Source organism: Phoenix dactylifera, chromosome 17 (genome assembly GCF_051530095.1).
Source record: "Phoenix dactylifera cultivar Ajwa chromosome 17, Ajwa_hap1_PhDact_Kaust_v1.1, whole genome shotgun sequence".
Classification (NCBI taxonomy): Eukaryota; Viridiplantae; Streptophyta; class Magnoliopsida; order Arecales; family Arecaceae; genus Phoenix; species Phoenix dactylifera.
In genome coordinates this window covers 16,778,694-16,799,954 of record NC_143206.1, presented here as the reverse complement: position 1 = coordinate 16,799,954, position 21,261 = coordinate 16,778,694, and the positions used below count along the sequence as shown (strand labels likewise).

General features: G+C 40.2%; 3 protein-coding genes and 1 pseudogene across 5 annotated transcripts; 2 read left to right on the top strand and 2 right to left on the bottom strand.

Moving 5' to 3' along the window:
- Positions 1 to 82: 82 nt before the first annotated feature.
- Positions 83 to 3,283, bottom strand: LOC103696441 (uncharacterized; annotated as a pseudogene). The gene is made up of 2 exons (XR_016398877.1): positions 2,588 to 3,283; positions 83 to 410 (listed from the first exon to the last, which is right to left on the bottom strand). The product of XR_016398877.1 is annotated as an uncharacterized LOC103696441 (transcript).
- A 2,768-nt stretch (positions 3,284 to 6,051) lies between these two features.
- Positions 6,052 to 12,864, top strand: LOC103696433 (Pentatricopeptide repeat (PPR) superfamily protein). The gene is made up of 2 exons (XM_008778059.6): positions 6,052 to 6,449; positions 12,052 to 12,864. Exons 1-2 carry the CDS (start codon positions 6,075 to 6,077, stop codon positions 12,442 to 12,444), a joined length of 768 nt encoding a protein of 255 aa, XP_008776281.4. The 5' UTR covers positions 6,052 to 6,074; the 3' UTR covers positions 12,445 to 12,864.
- Positions 12,865 to 14,804: 1,940 nt separating this feature from the next.
- Positions 14,805 to 16,782, top strand: LOC103696432 (uncharacterized). 2 transcript variants are annotated; one of them, XM_026800890.4, is made up of 4 exons: positions 14,805 to 15,002; positions 16,009 to 16,209; positions 16,296 to 16,354; positions 16,515 to 16,782. In XM_026800890.4, exons 1-3 carry the CDS (start codon positions 14,892 to 14,894, stop codon positions 16,347 to 16,349), a joined length of 366 nt encoding a protein of 121 aa, XP_026656691.1. In that variant the 5' UTR covers positions 14,805 to 14,891; the 3' UTR covers positions 16,350 to 16,354; positions 16,515 to 16,782. The 2 variants fall into 2 exon arrangements, with proteins under 2 accessions (XP_026656691.1, XP_008776280.1); XM_008778058.6 differs by lacking the exon at positions 16,296 to 16,354 and having other exon boundaries at positions 14,816 to 15,002.
- Positions 16,783 to 17,800: 1,018 nt separating this feature from the next.
- Positions 17,801 to 19,822, bottom strand: LOC103696439 (uncharacterized). The gene is made up of 2 exons (XM_008778067.5): positions 18,877 to 19,822; positions 17,801 to 18,572 (listed from the first exon to the last, which is right to left on the bottom strand). Exons 1-2 carry the CDS (start codon positions 19,725 to 19,727, stop codon positions 17,930 to 17,932), a joined length of 1,494 nt encoding a protein of 497 aa, XP_008776289.3. The 5' UTR covers positions 19,728 to 19,822; the 3' UTR covers positions 17,801 to 17,929.
- Between the last annotated feature and the right edge of the window lie 1,439 nt (positions 19,823 to 21,261).

Here is a 21,261-nt window from a genome sequence, read left to right as displayed (position 1 = left end):
CCCGGTTCAATCTTTATACAGGAAAATAAATCTTTACAGAGTATTATCTCACTTTCCAACTGCCAGACATTCTAAAGGCATGTTTACTCTATTTCTCACCTAATATTATCACTGTTACTCCCAGACATTCTAATGGAATATAATCTTTGTTTTTACAGAGTATTTTAGATCAAAGCCAAGATTCACAATTCGGCAACATCACTGTAACTGCCTGTCTGTTTGACGCCCTAATCAGGCCTAAAAAATAAAAGTATACCTCAACGGAAAATATACGGACCTGGAGATGCACTCAGGCTGTGCAATTAGAACTTGCGAGACTCTGGTGTAGTTCTCAATAGTAACTTGTTTAAAGTTAGCGGAGCGAGCCACCTGATGACGGGGTTCGCATCCCGTCCCGTTTTATCAGTGTCCTGCAATCCAATTGGAGAATTGATTTTTCCAACTTCAAACAGTGGGAATCCAATCAAAAACAATAACTTGGCTGCAATAATGCATTGTTTTTAAAATGAGCAAATTCATACCTATCTAATATGCAAAGAAGAAGGCAGGATAAGAGCTGTCTTACCACTACTTTTCAAGCTAGCAAGCAAAACAAAGATATGTGGTGGTTATTTTTAAACTTCGAACGTTTCTCCTGGTAATTCGTTCAACAATTTGTGTGTCAGTTTCCACTCAAAGCTTCTAAAATGGATCAATTAGTGAAGAGTGGTAGTTGAGACAAAGTTGCATCCTTTTAACCTGAGCATCAACCCGAACAAAAGAAAAAAAAGTCCAAACCAGTCTCATCTACAAATCAAGTATGCAGATAGCATAGTTATTATCTCATTATTATTGAATAGTTACTCGGTCCATAAGCAGAGGATTACACAATATGTTATTTTATATGGACAAGAAGTTAAGAACTCCATAGCATATTCTATCAGCAACGGACCTGGGAATGCAACATGACCCGAATTATGTTGAGAATATCAGCAAGGATAAAGAAAACCAGTTCAAAGAGCACATTGATTTTTTTTAATACCCATGAACAATAAAGATTCTCTATGAAACAAGGAGTTTGAAAGAAATAAATTTTGTTCACCCTCAGCATCTTTTCTCCTTTTCACCCATTCACTCAGTTGTGCTATTAATCTTTTCATATTCATGTTCTGTTCTTCCTCTTCGTTTTCACCATACTTTTTGAAATATAAAACTGTCTTCTTCCTTCTTATCTTCTTTCAGTTCTCCTTTTGGCAATCAGAGCATCAACCTACAGTTGCCCTTTTTTCATCTCTTATTCTATCCTTTATCTGATTTTACATCTGACCAGAAAAACAAACAAGATCTCATCGATTGTCAATTGTAAAACAGAGTATATCTCAGAAGAATGATTTCTGAGTTTTGCATCTCTCCAAATTTTCCATCTTTGAAACCTTGTCTCTTAATCCATTGAGACATAAAACCAGCCCATTTTGCATCTATTTTGATGATTAAATCTGTATCGATTTACAAAACATTTTCAGGCTAATGCAGCACGACTATTGGTTATATCAAAATATCACTTTATGCATAAAAAACCCCTAAACTTATATAACAAATTACATCCATCTCCATAAATGCAACACACCATATGGAAATAATTACCTAAATGTTCTCCTTCTAAACTTTTGATCACACGATCAAAAATAAGCATGACAATATGATCCATTGGACTCATTTGGTTAGCGGGTAAAGTAGGACCAACAGAAAAATGGAGAGATGCCTTATATTTGGTTGGAGTTTTCAAAAGAAAGAGATAGAAAAGTAGCTTTTCTATAGGAATAAGATTCTATATTACACGAGAAAGAAAAAACCCATATAAGACGCTGAAAAGTCTAATTCTCACCGGCTGAAAATTAGAATATATTTTTTTTTTGAAAAAGTGTCCTTAAGCTTTTAGATAGAATAAGGTAAGATCTTTCCATTTATTAAAAGCATAACAAATATTTTACATAACTTTTTTAGAAAAATCGATGTTCAACCAAACATAAGTCATTCTGTAATATGCTACTTTTCCATAGTCAACCAAACATATAAAAACCATTTTTTTTAGGCATGGTATACTTAGGCATCAGTCAGAAAAAATATTCCGAAAAATCCTTCTCGCAAACCAAACGATTCCATATTATTTTTCTTAGAAGCTTAAGAGTATATGAAGATCCAAATAATAGAGACCCCTCTCTAGAATTTTAAGTTGAAAATTTCCACAATTTCTGCTGATGTTGGAAATAAGTACCTGGTCATATTTTAAGTATTAACATCAATTTAAAAAAAACACAAATAATTTAGATCAATTATATGTAGCAGCAATCTAGCACCAATACAATATATATGCAACTTGCAACACCTAACACTTGAGAGATATTCAAATTGTAGGAGATGCAATCGAAGGATTTTTTTTTACAATTTATTAATGAATTTCATTCCCAAGATAGCCCAATTTCAAGATTTATGATAAAATATGCATCAAAATTCTTCAACTACAACAAAAGAATCCACGAGAACCAATTCAGGAACTCCAACCATTCATCAGAGATCAACTATAAAAAAGAAATCCATAATCTCTAACCTCAAGAAAGCACCTTTTTTCGGAAAAACAGCATTCCTTTCTTCACCGTAGCTTCTCCTTCACTGCGTGCTTCTTGGCAGTCTCCTTGACCTTGTCGATGTACCCCTCAATTGGCGGCGTGAGCGTGGCCATGTACCGGCTCGCCGGGAAGGGCGTAAGGTCCGGGACCAGCGCCGTCGCCCAGAGGTGGTCCGGCAGGGTGGCGATGGCCTCCTTCTTGAGCCGGAGCAGCGTCGTCTCCGCCGCCTGCCTCGTCCGGTGCTTCCGCATGAGCAGCCGGCTGTATTCCTTGGCGAGCCGGCGTCCATCCTCCACGGCTCCACCGTGAGATCGTACTTGGGGATGACCTCCTTGTCGACGAGGCCGAGGGTGATGAGATCCAGCCCCGGCGTCCCCATAATGACGGGCTCCTCCTCGGAGGCGACACCGCCGGCCTTGGCGCGGGCCTTCTCCTGGTCGATCTCGCGCTGGCGCTCCTTGGATATGAGGCCGAGCCTCTCCCGCTCGGCCTCGCGGGCGCGCTCCTTGGTGGTGAGGTGGCGGAGCGGAGTGGGGGCGTTGAGGCAGGAGTCGACCATGCGGTTGAGGCGCTCCATGGCTTGAAGGGTTAGGAGAAGGCGCCCCTCCCCCGGGTGGCAAAATATGGCCCGACCCGCCAATTCGATCCGTGTTCGACCTAGATTTAGATTAATCTATTTAATCTATTTATTAATTGGATCGGATACATGTTTTAAATGTCTGATCCGTTTAACCTGTTTAATATATAGGTCGGATAACTCGAGTTAGATCAAATTTTCTGGCCCAAAGGTCTGCCGCATCCGCTCGGCCCGATTTTACTTTTCACCGCACGACTCCTCACTCTTCAGTCCTCCCTAGGGTTTGTGACGTTTGTCCAGTCTCGAATTCACATTTTCACCGCGCCGCCCTCTTCCCTCAATGTCGCTCTCCCGATCTCCCCTCTCCTCTCCCGATCTCCCCTCTCCTCTCCTCCGGATTCTTCGCCTCTGCCCTCTCCTCCGGACCTCCGCCTCCACCTTCTCCTCCCCCTTGTCGACTACTTCCGCCTCCTCGCCAACAGCGACCGCAGCAGGGACCCGAGCAAGCCCGCAGATTGCGATGGAGGTAACGGCGCAGCAGCTCAAGGGTTTTGACGGCTCGGATCCGAGAAAGCCCATCTACGTCGCAATCCGAGGGACGGTCTCCATCTACTCGGCAAGATCGATCTCGTAGTTCTGGACTAGCTGGACGAGGCGACGATGGGGAGCGGCGGATGGGTTGGGAGAAGGCAGCAGGCGGCGGCGAAGGAGCCGTGGTCGTAGTTTTATGAGTCGCATCTCTCTCAAGTCTCAATCTCTTCATTTCAAACCAGCAGGCACCCCACCTCTCTCCCTCTCTCTCCGTCGAACCCTCCCATCTCTCTCTCTCTCTCTGTCGAACCCTCCCAACCTCTCCACATCTCTCTCTTGCTGAACAGAACCCCAAGGTCCCCAACCCCCCACCTCTCTCTCTCTGTCGAACCTCCCATCTCTCTCTCTCTCTTGTCGGAAGAAACCCTGGTGGATGACGGCGATAGCGGGCCGAGGAGCGCCGATAAGCTCCTCGGTGGGGAGGACGAGGGAAGCACCGAGCACGGCCTCTTTTATTTTGAGTATTTTATTTCTGATTATTTACATTAATATTTAGTTAAATGGGTAAGCATAAACCAACCCGACTTGTTCAATCGACCTGTTTATTAAACAGGTTAAACGGGTCGGGTCGGGTTACCTGTTTATTAAACAGGTCGGGTTTAGGTTGTAATTTCTGACCTGCTTAATAAACAGGTCAGGTTCAGGTTTATACTTTTCTAACCTGTTTAATATCTGACCCGACCCGTTTATGTCTGATCTGACCCGATTGCCACCCCTACGTAGCGCCTAGATTTGTTCTCATCTCTTGAGAGCCCCCACCCCCTAGCTATTTTAAAGTAAATTTCGATGGGAGCTTGTTCGTCAGTGGAGATTAGACATGTGTGGTATTTATGATCAGAAACCATAGCTCCAGACTGATTACTGTCGGAGGGCGTCATTCCTTTGAGGCCTCTATATTTGGGGCGGAGCTCAGGGCAGCATGGGAGGTGCTATCTCATGTAAGACATGTGCTGGGGTGGACATGATTATTTTGGAGGGAGATTCCGTTGTCTTGATTAATCACCTCTAGGCAGAGAGGCGGAAGGAGGTGGAGCACCCGATACTGTTTGACGTGCGTCGGATGCTACAGAAGTATCGGTTTATCTAGGTCAAGCACGTCCTTCGGAAGGCGAACCAAGCTACTGATTGGGTCGCTTCCTTTGTTGCTCAGCATTCTGAAAAAGTTTTTATGGTCTCAGCAGTCTGTAGTTCCTTCTGCATTCTATAGTATTCTTGATAATGATGTAGATGGTTGTGTTCATGTGAGAGCAGTTTAAGCAGCCGACCTACCAAAAAAAAAAAAAGAAAAGGAGTAGTCTCGGCCGAGACTATTGAGTAGATCCTATGTAAGGGGACGTGGGCGGCAGATCATTCGCTTATTGGAGAAGTGTGCTGTGAATATCTATTAGAAGACGAACAGAACTGCAAACTGGATTATCCTTTTTACTGCTCACCACTCTAAAATTTTTTTTCTGGACCATTATGTCTTTGTTGCCCCATCTTTGAAGCATATTTTTTCTCTGGACTCTCACGACAGTGCTCACGTGAGGCTAGCGTAAGCAGCTAATATACCAAAAAAAAAAAATAGTGAGATTTGGGTACACGGACCGGGTCGGACAAACCTGAGACAAAGGAACATATTTGGTCTAACTCTGAACCAACTGACCTAAAAGAGATTGGACCGATATTGGCAAATTATTGTCCAATATCAGTTCAAATTTAGCCAAAGCATCTAACTTGATTAGGGACAAATCGATTTAGGATTTTCAAATAATTATTCATCCTATATTTTCATATTTCTGCAACCAGGTTAATGCATAATTAACAAGTTTCTTCATACATTTTTTAACTGATATTACATGTCACCGCATTAATGAAAAATCAAAAATAGTTCTTTACAATATTTTAATTAATTTAGTGGACATCTCATGTCCTCGTTACTTACTGTAGAGTGTAGAATGAAAAGTTATGAATAATTCTATTAAAACTTTTAAATTATATATCAGTTTGTGAGACATTTTCTATATATAGTGGCTACATAACCATTCTATCACCACTATGTTAAATCATGTCATTACAAAATTGACAAAAGTCCCCATTTTTTTTAATTATATTTCAGCGTATATTTCATTTCTTGGCGGTTTTACGGAAAGTTTCTGTGTAAACAGCAACCATTGTCGGCTCATGCGGTGCCGGAATTACCTGAAGAATATATGAATTTTACCGTAGCATGTCACGCCATGTCTAGTGCACGTGACATGCACGCGAAGGCCGAGTTCTATCCCTCCGAAACGCCCTTCACTTTCCGAAATGGCCAACCGATGCTCCGCGTCGCTTCAGGCTTAATAAGGCGGCGAGCCATTGACGGGCTCGCCGGAACCCTAACCCTAGCCCCGGCCTCTCTCCTTCTCCGCGATGGCGGCAGCGGCCCTGGAGGAGCTGATATCCTCTGCCGCCGCTCCTCCTCTTCCGCCTCCTCGCTGGCTTCGAGCCCTAGCCTATCGATCTGGCGGCGGAAAAAGGAGATGGGAAAGGAGGGCCTCTTCGTGGTCCAGCAGCTCAAGCGCCTGGCTTCAGTCGGCGGGCCGAGGCTCGAGCAATTCATGCGCTCGCACGTCTCCCGCCTCCTTCGAACCGATCTCTTCGCCGTTCTCGCCGAGTTCCAGCGGCAAGATCACGTCTTTCTCTCCATGAAGGTCAGAAAGCTTCTTAATTTATTGCTTCCAAGTCGATTTTTTCTGTTTTCTTGGCAAATTAATTTGTTAAAAGAAGAATCAAATATCTTATATCGGCTATTGTTTTCACTATGATTAGTCTAAAGACTAAGGTGGCCTTCATTGTTATTTTTCCCTATAAATCAACTCTACTACGTTGCAAGTAGACTTTGAATTTTTTTTCCCCGTAATATTTCTTCTTATATGTTCCCTTTCGGGTGCACCAACAAAACTTATCTTCCAAATTTAAGTATTTAGTTATATTTATATTCGAATTTGTCATAGTCTATGAGGAATATTGAAAGCCTATTTAAAAGGTTGCTCAAATTCAATATCATGGATGGTATTGATATACTTTGATAAAAATTTTATAGCAAGAGCTGCTATAGAAGATCATATGGAAGAGTCGTTAAAATCTGCTACGTCAGCAAATTTGTGGATCTTAGGGAAAACTTCTACTGAGCAGAAGGGGCTCTAATGGAGCTCCTGTTAGTTCTTCCTGGAGAGGATCCCACCATGATCTACGATCCCACCGCCCATGACTTTTCCTCCCCTTCTCCTCCTGACATCTCTGTCCACCACCTATGTCTACTGCCATCTCTGGCCACCTAGTCGACCATGGACATTGTATTTTGTTGCTGACAATAGCGATCCCTTCCTCTTCTATTTCCCTCCATCCCTGATTCTTTATTTCTAACCCTAACAGTAATTCCATTTCTGATCCCTAAACCTAGACACACAATCAATACTTCTTCTTCTCCATGGTTGATGTGTTCCCAAAGTTCAAGTTGCTAAACCTCCTTCTCCTGGTATTCTCTAGCAAGCTCAGCATCTCCCATGATGGCCTTGATTTCTAGCAATTCATGGTCACTCACTCGATCACTGGGATCATCACACACTGTCATGTTCCTTTTTGGCACTCTCAGGATTGGCATGCAAGCTTGCTCTCCTCCCTGCCGCACCCTCCCCAGTTGTCCTCTATTAGGCCTTCCTCTCCGTCCTCCCACTCAAGGGCCTTGTCAACCACTACTGTGGCCTTGGCACCATGGGCCTCACTGTTGGCCCCACCTTTCTATCTACATCTCCATTTGCAAGATCTTAAAGGAGCTTCTTTCTCTGGGGAATTGTAAAACCCAGTCGCCCATGCCTTATCAGGGTTTCTTGCTATTGTGGCCAGTGATGCGGTGTTCAAACTGAAGCAGAGGTGGTGGTGGGAGGTGGTAGCAGGGTGGGATGAGAACTAGGGCTTATGAAAGAGGAATAAAGAATATTGGTCATGTTCAAAGAAGGCTAGGCTTGCATAACGCGGTGATGCTAGTGGCAATGCTGGCGTTTAACTAGGTGGGTGGAGATAGTGATAGTTGAGGTTGCTATGATCGGAGTTGTTGGAAGGAGGAGGAGAGAAAAGGCGGGGGTGATGCACTTCTTTCTATGATACCTATTTTGTGGGGTGGAATAAGAAAAGGGAGTGGATATGGCTTACTTCAAGAGAAGCCGGTCTTTTAAGAAAGCTTTTTATGGACTCAACATGATGTTTTATTCATGAGGAACCAGATATATAACATACAGACTTGACAGCCACCCTTACTACATGTCTAACCAAACCGGTCCATATCCTAACAAGTTAGCTACATGAGAAACAACACAACAACAAATTAACTATGTTAGCTTATTCCCATATCCTTTAATGGCTCCTAACACAAATAGCCTATATGGTCCATATCATTCGCCCCTTGAAGCAACCTTGCTTCAAGGTTAGCATCAGTTAATGGATCCAACAGCGCATGATAGCTCGGTTGCTTCCAATTCATGTGTCACTTCTTCATCTTTGGACTTTTGTTCTTCCTCAGTCCACAAACCCTTCATGAAGAAAAGCTTTTGTGTCTTGCATCAATGACCTGTCGAGAATTTCTCAGCACAGTTGTAGCAGAGATCTCTATCTCGTCACTCTCTCGTCTTAGTGGCCTTTAGCAAGACCTTGGCTTCTTCTGTTAGCTGCTAATTTTTCTTGTAACCTGGTAAATCTGATTGCTGCTAAGAGTGATGAAGGCTGGAATGATTGAACACTTAGGAGAATTTCCTCCTTCAATCCTCCCAGAAAGCAGCCAATCATGCAATGCTTATCAAGACTTTCAGTATGGTTGGCTAAGGTCTTAAGGTCGTTCTGATAGTTTTGCACCGATCAATATTGTTGAATCTCTGTTGCATCTTCATACTCTGTGGATCCAAAATGGACTCCAAGAGCATGAGTAAAATCTTGCCATCCCATGTGGCCCCTGATTTTTTTCCATCCGATGATACCATTGAATTGCTGTTCCTTCAAGGTGGAATGAAGCTTGGAGCATTCTTTGCTCTACTGGAGTTTGATGATAAGAGAAAATTGCTCCGCCTTGTATGCCGCCATAAGGATCGGTGCCATCAAAGTGGGATAGTCTAAGTGCATTGCTCAAGTTTGAATACCTCCTTCATACCTCTCTGTGTGGGAGAAGGCTCAAGTTGATTCACCAAGTGGTTGGACGAAGATTCTTCCTTAGTGCGAATCACCTCCCTTATGCTGCAATCATTCTTGGAATCTATGTCTGCAATCTTCTGGAAGACCTCATTGAGGCGTTGATGGACAAATTCTATTGTACTTCAGCTAGGATGAGACCATGGAGCACAGTTGCCTCCCTCGATTGACTCATGACCTCATCTAGCTTGGTAGTTCTGATACCGTCAGCCATTGTAGGATTGATGGCTCTGATAGCGATAGATACATGCTTCTTTCTATTATGGCCTATATTGTGTGATGGAATAAGAAAAGGGAATGGCTAAGAAAGCTTATATGGATGCAACATGATGTTTTATTCATGAGGAACCAAATATATAATATGGGACACTGCACTATTCAATGGATTCCACAGACATGCAAACAGCAAACGGCCTATATGGCACAAATCAGGGGGTCACAATGTAGAGGTGGGCCGGCATTATTGCTGACGGCTGACTGGAGATGGTGACGGATGGAGGTGGCGGTGGATGGATGTATTGGGAGGAGAAGAGAAGAGAAAGTCAGGGACTGAGGGGTCTCAAAGAGATGGTGTAGTCTAGTCCAATGTGTTGGGATCCTCTCTAGGAAGAACTATTAGGAGTTCTAGTCTATAGAAGCCTCCTTTAAGATCTGTGACTTTGTTGATATGGCAGATTTTATCAACTCTTTCATATGGTCTTCTGTAGCATCTCTGCTTTAGAATTTTTATTCATTGGTATGCAAAGGATCCCCATGAAGCTGTAGTTTGACCCACTGCATGGAGGTAGGTTTGGTGGCAAAACATTGTGTCCTTGTTCTTAGGTGTGCCATGTTGGAATAACTGACAATCTTAGATGTGTAAATGCAGAAGCAAGGAGCTTAAACTTAATGTTGAAAGCAAGATTGCTTGCCTGACATTGTATTTCAAATTTATGTATACACAATTAATAGAAGACTTCAGTGATTACTGCCACCAAATGTGTTAAACTTGACATAAGAGTACTTTTGTGCATTGTTTGAATGAAGTGTCGCAACCCATGAGGAAATCTTATTTTGATTGATGTGCATCCACTGGTGATCTACTAATTGATAGGTTAAATTGTGCTCTGCCCATAGTTTGTCTGCATTACGAACTCACGCCTTAATAAGAGTTGATTTCTTCCTCATCAAAAACCTTTTGTTGGTCAGATGAAAAGGTTATGGCTTCTTCAATTTTGTCATGTTCCTTGTAGAAAAATCTGTTGGTCACTGGTCATCAGCAAGCACTCTCTTTTGAAAAAAGAGAGAAACAATATTAAATATTCAATCATCTTTTTGAGATTTTTTCTCAGTTGAATTTAAAATGAATGACCATAAATGGTTAAATGAGTGTTCAATGATTATCATATGAACAGCAGCTGCAATCAACACATCAAAGACCAATAGCTTGTCCCAGATCTTATCTTTATTGGGTTTTATAGTTTGAGCAGCCAGATTTTTTGGCGACTCACCAACATCTTTACATACAGAGATTTGTCATGAGTTTGAATCCTGCAATAAGTTATGCAATTTGTGTGACTCTGTGCAACAAATTAAGGATGTGCTAAAAACCGGCTGAACCACGAACTTGGCGTGAACTGGTCTCTTCAGTTCAGTTTGTATTGTCTTTTTTTTTTTTTAATTCGGTTTGGTTTTGGTTTGAATTTTTAGAAAGCTGATTCAATCCGACCTGACGCGGCCCATGTATGTGTGTGTATATATATTTCAATTTTTTATTTTTGTCTTGTATTTTCTCTTATATGTAAAATAGAATTTTTATGTTTAGACTTAGCCCAGCATTTAGTCCAGTCCATTGAACACACCCTAGATAAAATGGAATTTTTATGCTGAGACTTAGCCCAGCCTATTTAGCCTAATCTATTGAACATCAACCTGATAAATCGAAGCGAACCGAACCAAATTTCTCGGGTTGGTTTTAAACGGTTTTTGTAAATGTTGGTTCGGTTTCTGTTTCGGTTTTAAGAAACTGATTTAGGTCGGTTCAGTTTTGGGTATATCTCCAAATTGACCCGACCCGTCCCATGCATGCTCATACAATGAATTCATGGTATATTTGTTATTCAATTTCTATATATGCCTGTTTAAAGGTTCTACTTACCCGTTTGTTTGATCAATCTTGCTAATGAGATATGGATTTCCACTTGATTTTCTGCTCTTTCTTTTTGTCTTTCTTGGTGTCGTCAAACAGATTCAAAACTGAGGACAGAATAAGATGCTCTAAATCTTGCTCTTTTTCTGCAATAGAATTTGTATTGTTTTGAATTCCAAACTTAATGAATTTTAATTGAAGCCTAAACTTCATGAGATTTGAGTGTTGTACTATCAATTGGAAATACTTTTTGAAGTTTTTGATGCAGAGTTAAAACTATTTTGTATCATGCCTGAGTTGGACATCAAGCAGTTGTGACGCAGGATGCCATACAGTTCTCAGTAATGAAACTTAGTAGCACATAAGATACATAACTACCATCTAATGATATCTAAAAATATGGACCAGCTTTGTTGTTTCCCCATTTCTTGAATAAGTTGTGTAATTGCACCAATCAGCAAGGAAGTTCACATTGCTGCATTTAATGGCACTAGAGCTTGCTATTATTTTGATTGGTCTCTATATGATGCTTGCAGCAATTCCCTTTATTGCAAAAGATTCTCTCTATTTTCTTTCACTTCAATGATGTTGTCTTAATCAAGAGTTCCTTTCTGGCCCTGCAAGACCAAAATCTGTTTGCTTTTCTACCAGGTTGTGGCTTAATGAGGATTGCAAGTGCACTGAACTGCACAATATTGGCAAGGTTATTCAATCTTGATGTTGTTTGGAAGAGTGCAATATTCAAACGCTGTGTGTATCAAGATAGTGCATCAGCAAATCAACGTGAAATTTTTAAATATTATTGCTGAAGTATGTTCAATAACGAATGCTATATCTTAGTTAAGAAACCAAATGTAACTCCCAAATTAAAAATAAAATGCTGAGTTTAGGTACACATGATGTTGAATACACATAGGAAACTACTTAAATCAATTGCTTTTTTTCAGATATATGATTCAGTGCGGAAAGAAATTTGGTACCGGCCTGATATGTATTTCTACCGAGATATGCTCATGATGCTTGCAAGGAATAAGAACGTGAAAGAGACGAAGCAAGTTTGGGCAGACTTGAAGAGTGAGGGTGTCCACATTGATCAGCACACTTACGGCGACATTGTTAGGGCATTCAGTGATGGTGGCTTGCCTGTGCTAGCCATGGAAATTTATGATGATATGAGGAGCTCACCTGATCCACCACTCTCTCTGCCCTTTCGGGTTATCTTGAAAGGTCTAATACCATATCCTGAACTGAGGGAAAAAGTAAAGCAGGACTTCTTGGAACTGTTCCCTGATATGATTGTGTATGATCCACCAGAAGATTTGTTCGATGAGCAGCGATAAATGGTATCCTGTAATCAAATTGAAACCGATTTGCATTCACAACTAGCAGTGACACAAATTATCAGAAATTATCTCATGCAGAGAAGAAAATTGATCAGGGGATGCGGTACAAATTTGGTAGATGGAGTCTCATGGGGTACACATTTTAAGGGACAATCCGAAAGAGAGTTACAACTCTTTTCCACCAAGATGCTGAAAGATGATCATCTAGATGGAGAATCAAGACAGTACATTTTTGGTGCATATATTCTTGCAACTGTTTGTGTTTTAATGATATATCTATATAGTAAAAGGACTAAATCGTATATATGCAATCTTCTCATTTATGAGTGTATACTGTTAAAATTTACTCTATGAGGAGATGTCTTGTATTTTATATAAAATTTGGGTATTATAAAAGGGAGAGGAAGAAAAGAAACACGAGGCAAGTATTTGTGAATAATTACAGGCATCATATATAAGCGTTCTCTTTTTCCATCAATGTCAATGGCAGGATGCGAGACCATCATTCAAAATCAAGATGGCTTTATGATAGATGTCAATCTAACATCAACTGTTATCTAAATATTGGATCGAATGAGAACAAAAAGATTTGAAGTTATCTATACTTTATTGCAACACAATGTCTGCGAGGGGATAATCTTGCAGCTCTTGCCAATTCCCTTATGGCACTTGGTAGAGAGAATGGTACTCTAGCATCACTATTACTTGTAAATTGCACAAATATGTTCGTGTCATACGGCATGCCGTGTTGGAAATTGCATCACAGTTACTTGCAAATTGCACCAATACTCAACTTTGTCTTTATCACAATACATGATGTCTGTCAGGTGATAAGTCTGCAATGTATGATTTCAATCCTTGCAACTCATGCCAATTCTCTCAGGGTACATGGTTGAGAGAGCACTACTCTGGCATCATAGTTGGGAATTACTATTGCGTTCATGTTGTATAGCATGCCATAGCATGCCATGCTGGAAAATGGAATAAATTCTAGAATGTAGTATCATTCTTTTGATAAGTATGCTCTACAATGTTTCTTTTCCTTAAGGGCTCGTTTGGTTCGCAGGAAAAGGAGGGGGGAAAGTGTGGTCAACGGGAAAGTAATGAAATGCCTCTTGTTTGGTTGGAGTTTTCAAAGGAGAGAGATGGGAAAGTTATATTCCCATGGGAATATGATTCCCACATTTCATGGAAAAGTCTTTCCCATGAGAAACATGGGAAAGTTACTTTCCCATGAGGTGGGAATCACTCCTTTTTTATTTTTTCCCAAAAAGACCCTTCAGCATTAAAGAAGCATTAAAGAGGCATTAAAGACCTAATTTCTATTAAGGGCATAATAGGAATTATACATAACTTTCCTAGGAAAGTTGATGGTCAACCAAACATAAGCACTTTGGAAATTTGTCACTTTCCCATGGTTAACCAAACATGCCAAAAGTACTTTCCTAGGTATCCTCTTCCTAGGAATCTGATTCCCAGGAATCATATTCCTAGGAGGGAAAATACTTCCCGCGAACCAAACGAGCCCTAAGCTTTTCACCGAATTGAGAATGGAGGATGAGTGTGGTTACTATAACACAAGTTCTATAAACAGGTAGAAATTTCATTGAATATGGATAGGTATTAGTATTAAGGTTGCAAATGGGTCGAGCCTACTCATGATCTAATCATATTCCGATCCAATCCATCTTTGAAAACTCGTAGGTTAGATTGGGTTCAAATATTGATTCTATCTAACAAATTTCAATCGGCTTGATCATGTTAACAAAAAATACGTCCGACCAACTCAAACCTACTCCAGTCTAATCTAAAAACTTGAATCGTATAAATTTCCTTCTCCTTCATTCTGGATATCTTTTTCAATTCATTGAAGGAATTTTCATTTAAATTAATTCTTCTTTTTTATCTCAACAATTACAACTCCTCTCATCTATTTTTATTTGAGTATATTTAAACATTTATATTTCATTATTTATTTCTGTAAATTCTTATTTACAATGTCTTTAAGTATTTCCAGATATCTACTTTTATAATCGTAGTTTGTAGAGTTAGGAATGACCAATTACTTTGATAAAAAAAGTTCTTGACCATTCAAGGTCAAGTTAATTATCAGATATGATATTTTAGAGCTAGGTGCATGACTGTTAGCTCGATCCGATCCGGTCGTTATCTGAATCCGAACATTTTGGGTAATCTAGTTTATGCCCCGATCTAGTCCGAATATAACTTCCCTCTATCAACTGGACCCGACCCAATTTGATCGGCTAATAGATTTGGGCCAAGTCCAAAATCTTGATCCAATTATAAAACCGGGTCAGGTCCCCTGTCCCCGGTCCGACCCGATCCGTTTGCAGCCCCACTTGAGAAAAGCGGGCGCTACGGAGGATATCGTGGCAGAGAGACCAGTGAAGGGCCGACGAACAGAGTAGCGGAGGGTTGCAGAGATGCCGTGCCTCAATCTTTCTACCAATGTCAGCTTGGACGGAATCGACACCTCCGCCATCCTCTCGGAGGCCACCAAGACTGTCGCCAAGCTCATCGGCAAACCCGAAGCCGTCGGTTCCCCTCTTCTAAACCCCTCTCTACCCTCCCTTCGTTTCTTAGTATCATCTCTTCTCCATCCGCCATCTCTTTATTTTTTTTGTGGGTTTTCCGTTTCTTGATCCATTTAAACTGCTCTGATATGAAAGACAATAACTTGCTTTAGGTTGTAAGCGATTTTCTATTATGTCTTGTCATCCTGTCAGTAAGTCCTTCAGTGTACTTCTTAATCTAATTTTCTTCTGGTTTGTCAACATTTTACTATTTGAAAGTCAGTTAGATTCGATTCGTATAAGAATAAGCTGATTTCTCTATGCAATAGAACTTTTTTTTAGGGTTGTTATCTGGCTAGGGTTACTGCCCTAATTTTATGAGCTGAAGACCGGATTTTGTTTTTTCAAAACGCGATCTTTTTATTTGTCTTAGTTAATTTTCTGTTTACTATTAGTTTCGGTGTTTTCCGTGATAGACTTCCGTGTGCATTGGAGATTTTTGTATTATGAAGTTCAATTTATTATCTGGGGAATTGCATCTCCACATATTTTTTTTTTTTTCTATTCCATTATCTTGGGGGGTACCATAGAAGGTTGTCATCGAGTTTTTAATGTCCAGTCTAATTAACGACTGGTTCTTACTGGTTACGATCATTGCTGGGGTAACTTATATTAGCAGGTCAAGGTAGAGTAGAGTGAGGGAAGTGGAGATGTAAATCCCCTCATATTTTTTATATGTTGACTTAAGTACTAATCTGATGCCCTGCGGAAATATGAACCTTCATTTTATATCTTTTGTCGAACTTACTACCTCGTTGTCTGTAATCACAGAAATATGGAATATTGTTGCTTCAAACTAGTTTCTGCATTGTTTTTCCTAAGCTATTTTATTGCATGTTATTATCTTGATTTCTTGTATTCCTCAGTAAGGTTAGTTGGGTTTTGAATTTAAGTTGCCTGAGGAACTTAGTTCTTTTGGTCACCATAGTAACATATTAATTTACTTTTGTTTTTCGTCTGTTGACAGTACGTGATGATAGTACTGAAAGGATCAGTACCAATGTCATTTGGAGGTACTGAACAGCCAACCGCATATGGTGAATTGGTTTCGATTGGTGGCCTGAATCCTGATGTAAACAAGAAACTGAGTGCTGCTATTGCATTAATTTTAGAAACAAAGCTGTCTGTTCCCAAGTCACGGTTCTTTCTCAAGTTTTATGACACAAAGGCGAGCCATCTGAACTTTTCAATCTGACCCTAAGATGGGTCATTACTGGTTAATTGTTTTTCTCATTGCAATTTCTTTTCTTTTAGGTCCACCAAACTCAAGAATATGCACAATGTTTGCATGCTTTACATCAGCAGTAAATCATGTAAATAACCACTCACTGTTTAGATATTCTTAGTATTATGACCCATGTTTATCACCATTAGTTCTAGTTTTGAAGTATTTACTTCTTGCTAGTAAGAGTAGTTCTGGAACATAACATTTTAGTTAAGGTATTGATGGCTTTATTTTTTTCTACTTTGCAGGGTTCAAACTTTGGGTGGAATGGTTCTACTTTCTAGGTTCTGTGCTTGCCTGGTCTGTTACATTCATCTGCTGGAATGCATATGCTATGAACAAAATGTCTATTATGAACTTGAGACTTTAGTTGGTTTGGTCAGTTTACTGTGATATTTTACTGTTGATCATATCTACTTGGAAGAACATCAAGTTGCCAGTATCGTGGTCATCTTTATCTGAACTAGTGGTGTTACTAAATACTTAAATACTGGATTCTGCATGATTTCTATTTCAGCTGATTGTCTTTGTGATTATGGTAAAGTATCATTTTCTGATGATTCTATTTTCATTACTCACACTGAGTTAGTGGAATCTGCAGGACATGTTTGGTTGCAAGTATCTTTATCTTCAGTAGTTTTATCATTGCTTTATTTTGTTAGTCAATCTTAATGTCAAAAACATTGGAAAAAATGATTTGGTTATATTTTGGTATAAAATCTGGGGGATCACAATTTATGCATTAGTTAGCTTGAGTGTTTTGTCATGATGTTGGCTTCATGTAATCTCTATAAGTCTATATGCCGCTAAATAATATATTTAATATAGAAAAAGGCATGAATGGTCAAAAACATTACTTAAATTCTCTAGGCAGAAAGCTCAGTTCTTCTTCTTTCGTTTTTGTTAAAGGTTCCATTAGCAGTCATGCACGGGTCGTAGTTTAATATTTTTCTGATGGTTGCTTGGCTCACATTATGAAAAGCTTGTAAGAGCCGATGAGTTCTCCAATTAGTCAATTACTGTTCATCCAATTTTGTTGACAAGAGCATGGCATGTGTAACGTGGAGTCACAGAAATGGGGAGCTTTATGAAGATTCACTCGGAAGCTTGAGGGATATATAGTAGAATAAATTCATATCTGTAGTATCATGTCTCCAGTCTCATAGTAGCACTACCCATCCACTTCTATGTCCTTGTTTGTCAGCTTTCTTAGCTGAACGGTTGTTAACCAGCTCTTCAAATGTTATATGAGCTAGGAGAACAAATGAATAATCTTCCCTGGCGTAGAAACAAATCCATTGGTAATAAATAAATAAGGGCTCTCTCTTTGACAGAGAGCCTTCCATATGCTTAAAGTCTTAGTAGAATATGGTATGCCTTTCTACTCTAGCTTATAGAATAAGGCAAATCTTGTCACGTAACTGTAAGTCGGAAGATTTAGGGCTGATGTATGCTTGTGCTGGTGGAGCAATAGGATCACCTAACACCACAAGTTTTGGGAATTTGTTTGTCTTAACATAGATAATTAGGTGTTTAACAAGAATAGAATTGTATAAATTCATAGTTTACATATTACAATCATACAGATCATTGGCCAAGCACAAATTTACATGGCAGCAACACAATCTTACTTTGTATGAGTGGCATAAATCCTAATCTCATGCTACTTTTGAAGGGGAAGGTAGAGTAATTCTCTGAACTCTAACCTCCTTGTTTCACTATAAAAGGTTCTCTGTTTGTTGGGCCAGTAGGTTAACCAAATCCAGCCTTTGATTTCCCACTCCATTTTCTTCCCTAAAGCTCTTCCACACACCTTCCACTTCACACTCTCTCCATACTCATCACCTGCAAAGATCACCCCTCCTTGTTTTGTAAAAGGCCTGGAGGCACTTGAGTCACGGTCTCTAAACCATGCTCTTGGTTGAAGTAATTCAAACTTTGAAGGCCTGGAGGAGAACACTTCTCTTCCTTTCACCGCATCATGAAGAAACCAATTCAAAGTCGCACTATCTCCATATGCTGATTGCTCAAATTTCCATGGTTTCATGCTCATAGTTACGGTTTCTGTGGCTGAGACTTTGAAACCGAAATAAGAATTTGGGGGATCAAATGAGCCTTCAAGGGCCTTCTCGAGGCTAACTTCATGAGTAGGATTGTCAGAAGATTTACTTAATGAAACCGACAACACATCAGACTGCAGCATTGGAGTGAGTTGCAAAGCTATACGAGATGGAAAGTGTTTCTCCTTAGATCCATAGCCTCGTTCAGCCATTAGAGTTTCAGATACCAGTGGGTTCACGTCGCATCTGGCATCAATGAAATGAGTAAGGGTGCTTCTAGTTGAATTATCACTTATTAGATAAACTAAAAACTTCAGAGATATGCGGTTGAGCTGGATAGTATGCATGTTCGACATTATAGTCTAGTTGTTGACTTTGTGAACATGTTCAGGATGGATTCTCAGGATTTTCCTAGTTTGTTTACTGACTGCAGCCAATGAATGACATGGATGTAAAGAGTATTGTCATGGGGTTATTTAGAGCCAGATGATGCTTGTCAGTGCATTCATAGATACATGTTTGATTTGAATTGATATAATAGCACACTAACCTTATGTTGTCCACAGTCACCACCACATCAATCCAGCTCTCCCGGAATATGACCTTGTAAGCAAGTTGGATGACGCCTTCAAGTTGTTGGTACTTCAGAGAAAAGAGCAGACGTTCATCCTGTGTTGTAGTGCCAGGATCATCGATGCTCATGGCTATGATTGGGCAATATAATTGTACTTTCCATAGCCCACTTGCAGAGAAGGCATGTGAAAACAGGGGTGAAGGTGTTTTAAACGAGTGATTGGAGGCTTGAAACTCTAGAATCCAGTTCGTTACAGCAAGGTTTAGTGATCTCATCCATTGCTCTTCAAGATTGGATCCAAGGATTCGCACAAGAAGCTTTGATGCTTCTCTGGATCTTGAGCTTGCTAATTGGATCCTCAAAGTGTCCAGGCATCCTCGGCGAAGGTTGTTAGGGGCTTCATAGATGCAGATAAGGAAAGCAAGAGTGAGGAATGCAATATTGAACACATCTCTGAATTCATCTATAATTTGTACTGCAGGGAATCTCAAAGAGGATTTCTTATTGGGGCCGTACATGAGAACACTATTGATGATATCAAAGAAGAGATGGAGAACATCTTCTTCTTCCAAGGAAGGCTGAGTTTTGGTTTTCAGGTGAATAGGACTGGATGTCCAGAGGGAGATTGGCATATTAAAATATGCATAGATGGAGAAGGAGACATATGTGTTTTGGCGCTGGGAGCTTTTGGTGACTGAGAGATTCATGGAGGGATGTGTTGATGTTGTCGTACAGATGCAAAGAGATCTGAAATTTGTGTTCCATTGGGTGATTGGAGAAAGGTTATTGATCCATCCCCATACGTCTGGAACAAAACTAGAAGCCATGAAAAGGAGCTTGTATTACTAGAAACCCCTCTATGCATGCAAAACTTGGTTATATAACAGTGAACTTGAGGTCCACTAAGATAAGTCAAAACTCAATAGGTTGCTTACACTGATTCTTACATGGGAGAGTTTTATACTGTGAAAAAGTAGAATTTTCTCTTTCTATTAGGAATTTGGAGCAGAGAACTCGAGGTCTTTGAATGATGACCAACCTATCTGTTCTAATACCATCTCCTGACTCCATATTCCCTTTATCAACTAATGAAACTTATTCATCTGTTTCAGATTCTGCACATGAGGAAGTTTGCTTGTTCTTTAAAACCGATAATCTAGGTTTATTCATCATTATCCTATAAATTAGGCTAATCAGATAATTCTGTACTTTCAATTGGTGGATGAGTTAGGATGTGCTGTTCCGCACGCACTCAGAAAGAATCCTTGGTTTGGAAAAGACGGAATTTGGGCATATCCATTGCACAATGGCCTCCATTTCATGCAACTCATTCTGTTCTGTCCTTTTGAATACAGCACATATCTCTTCCCCATTAAGCTTCAACAAGCTTTTTCTTTGAAGCAAAGCCTAACTTACGCATTATTAGGCAAGTTAGGATTATATTCTTGGCTTCTAGTAGTTCTATTGTTGATTTTGAATCTTAATAAAGTACGAAAGTCTGGAAAAGGGGCTCATCTATTGATGTAGAAGGCCATTTGGAGCACCAACTTTCCTTGTCATCTTGTATGTATCCTTTCCAAGGGAAAAACTGTTGCTTTACATGTAAGAATTCATTCAAGGTGATATCTTTTTCCCAAGGTAGTTGATTCGGGAAGGGAATTCCTGCTCACCAACCCTCCCAACCCCTAGCTTCCTAAAAATAACGGATGAATGGTTAAATATCTACTAATAATGGATGAGTATGGCTGTGTTTGCAAGTGAGAAGTTTGAATCCAATGAAGGAGGGATCACCCTCAACCTAAGTTGCATTAGGCTAAAGATGACAGTAGTTCGTAGCCTCTCCCATGCAAGCCTCTCCCATGCAGCTCTTAGTTCAGCTTTCGTAACTGTGCAATGAGACAGATTTAGCAAATAACAGGTGCCCTTCCAGCTCCAGTCCCTTTTAGAGGGAGCGCTCGAAGAGCATGAAGGTCGCCAAAGCCTTGAGGCATCATTGGAAGTATCATCATATGTTGCTCGAATAAGTTCTTTAGCATGCTTGATAACATAGATGGTAATTTCATGTGCAATACTGCGCTTACCGCGAAAACTCTCGTATTCCTTCTAAGTAGTCAACCATTATAACAAATAATGCTCCAAACTCAATCATCAGTCATACTGTCCTGAAAGATTGATTCAGGTTAAGCTTGTGATTAAGAATATGCCAGGTTTGTTTTGCAAGATCACAATGGCATCCGATATGATTAATGTCTTCCTCCCCTTACAGCAGTCACAATACAAAGAATTAGACATGGGATCACAATGAGCTAAGAGGGATCTATGAGAAAACCTATTCCGACAAATCTGAGCTTTCAACAATCA

Bases quoted from the DNA above. Each gene is read 5' to 3' on its own strand.
- LOC103696439 (XM_008778067.5), bottom strand. From the start codon at position 19,727: ATGGCTTCTAGTTTTGTTCCAGACGTATGGGGATGGATCAATAACCTT. The intron at 18,573-18,876 runs GTTAGTGTGCTA...CATTGATGCCAG, and splicing joins GTGACTGTGGACAACATAAG to ATGCGACGTGAACCCACTGG.
- LOC103696433 (XM_008778059.6), top strand. From the start codon at position 6,075: ATGCTCCGCGTCGCTTCAGGCTTAATAAGGCGGCGAGCCATTGACGGG. The intron at 6,450-12,051 runs GTCAGAAAGCTT...GCTTTTTTTCAG, and splicing joins ACGTCTTTCTCTCCATGAAG to ATATATGATTCAGTGCGGAA.
- LOC103696432 (XM_026800890.4), top strand. From the start codon at position 14,892: ATGCCGTGCCTCAATCTTTCTACCAATGTCAGCTTGGACGGAATCGAC. The intron at 15,003-16,008 runs GTCGGTTCCCCT...GTCTGTTGACAG, and splicing joins TCATCGGCAAACCCGAAGCC to TACGTGATGATAGTACTGAA. The intron at 16,210-16,295 runs GCGAGCCATCTG...CTTTTCTTTTAG, and splicing joins TCAAGTTTTATGACACAAAG to GTCCACCAAACTCAAGAATA.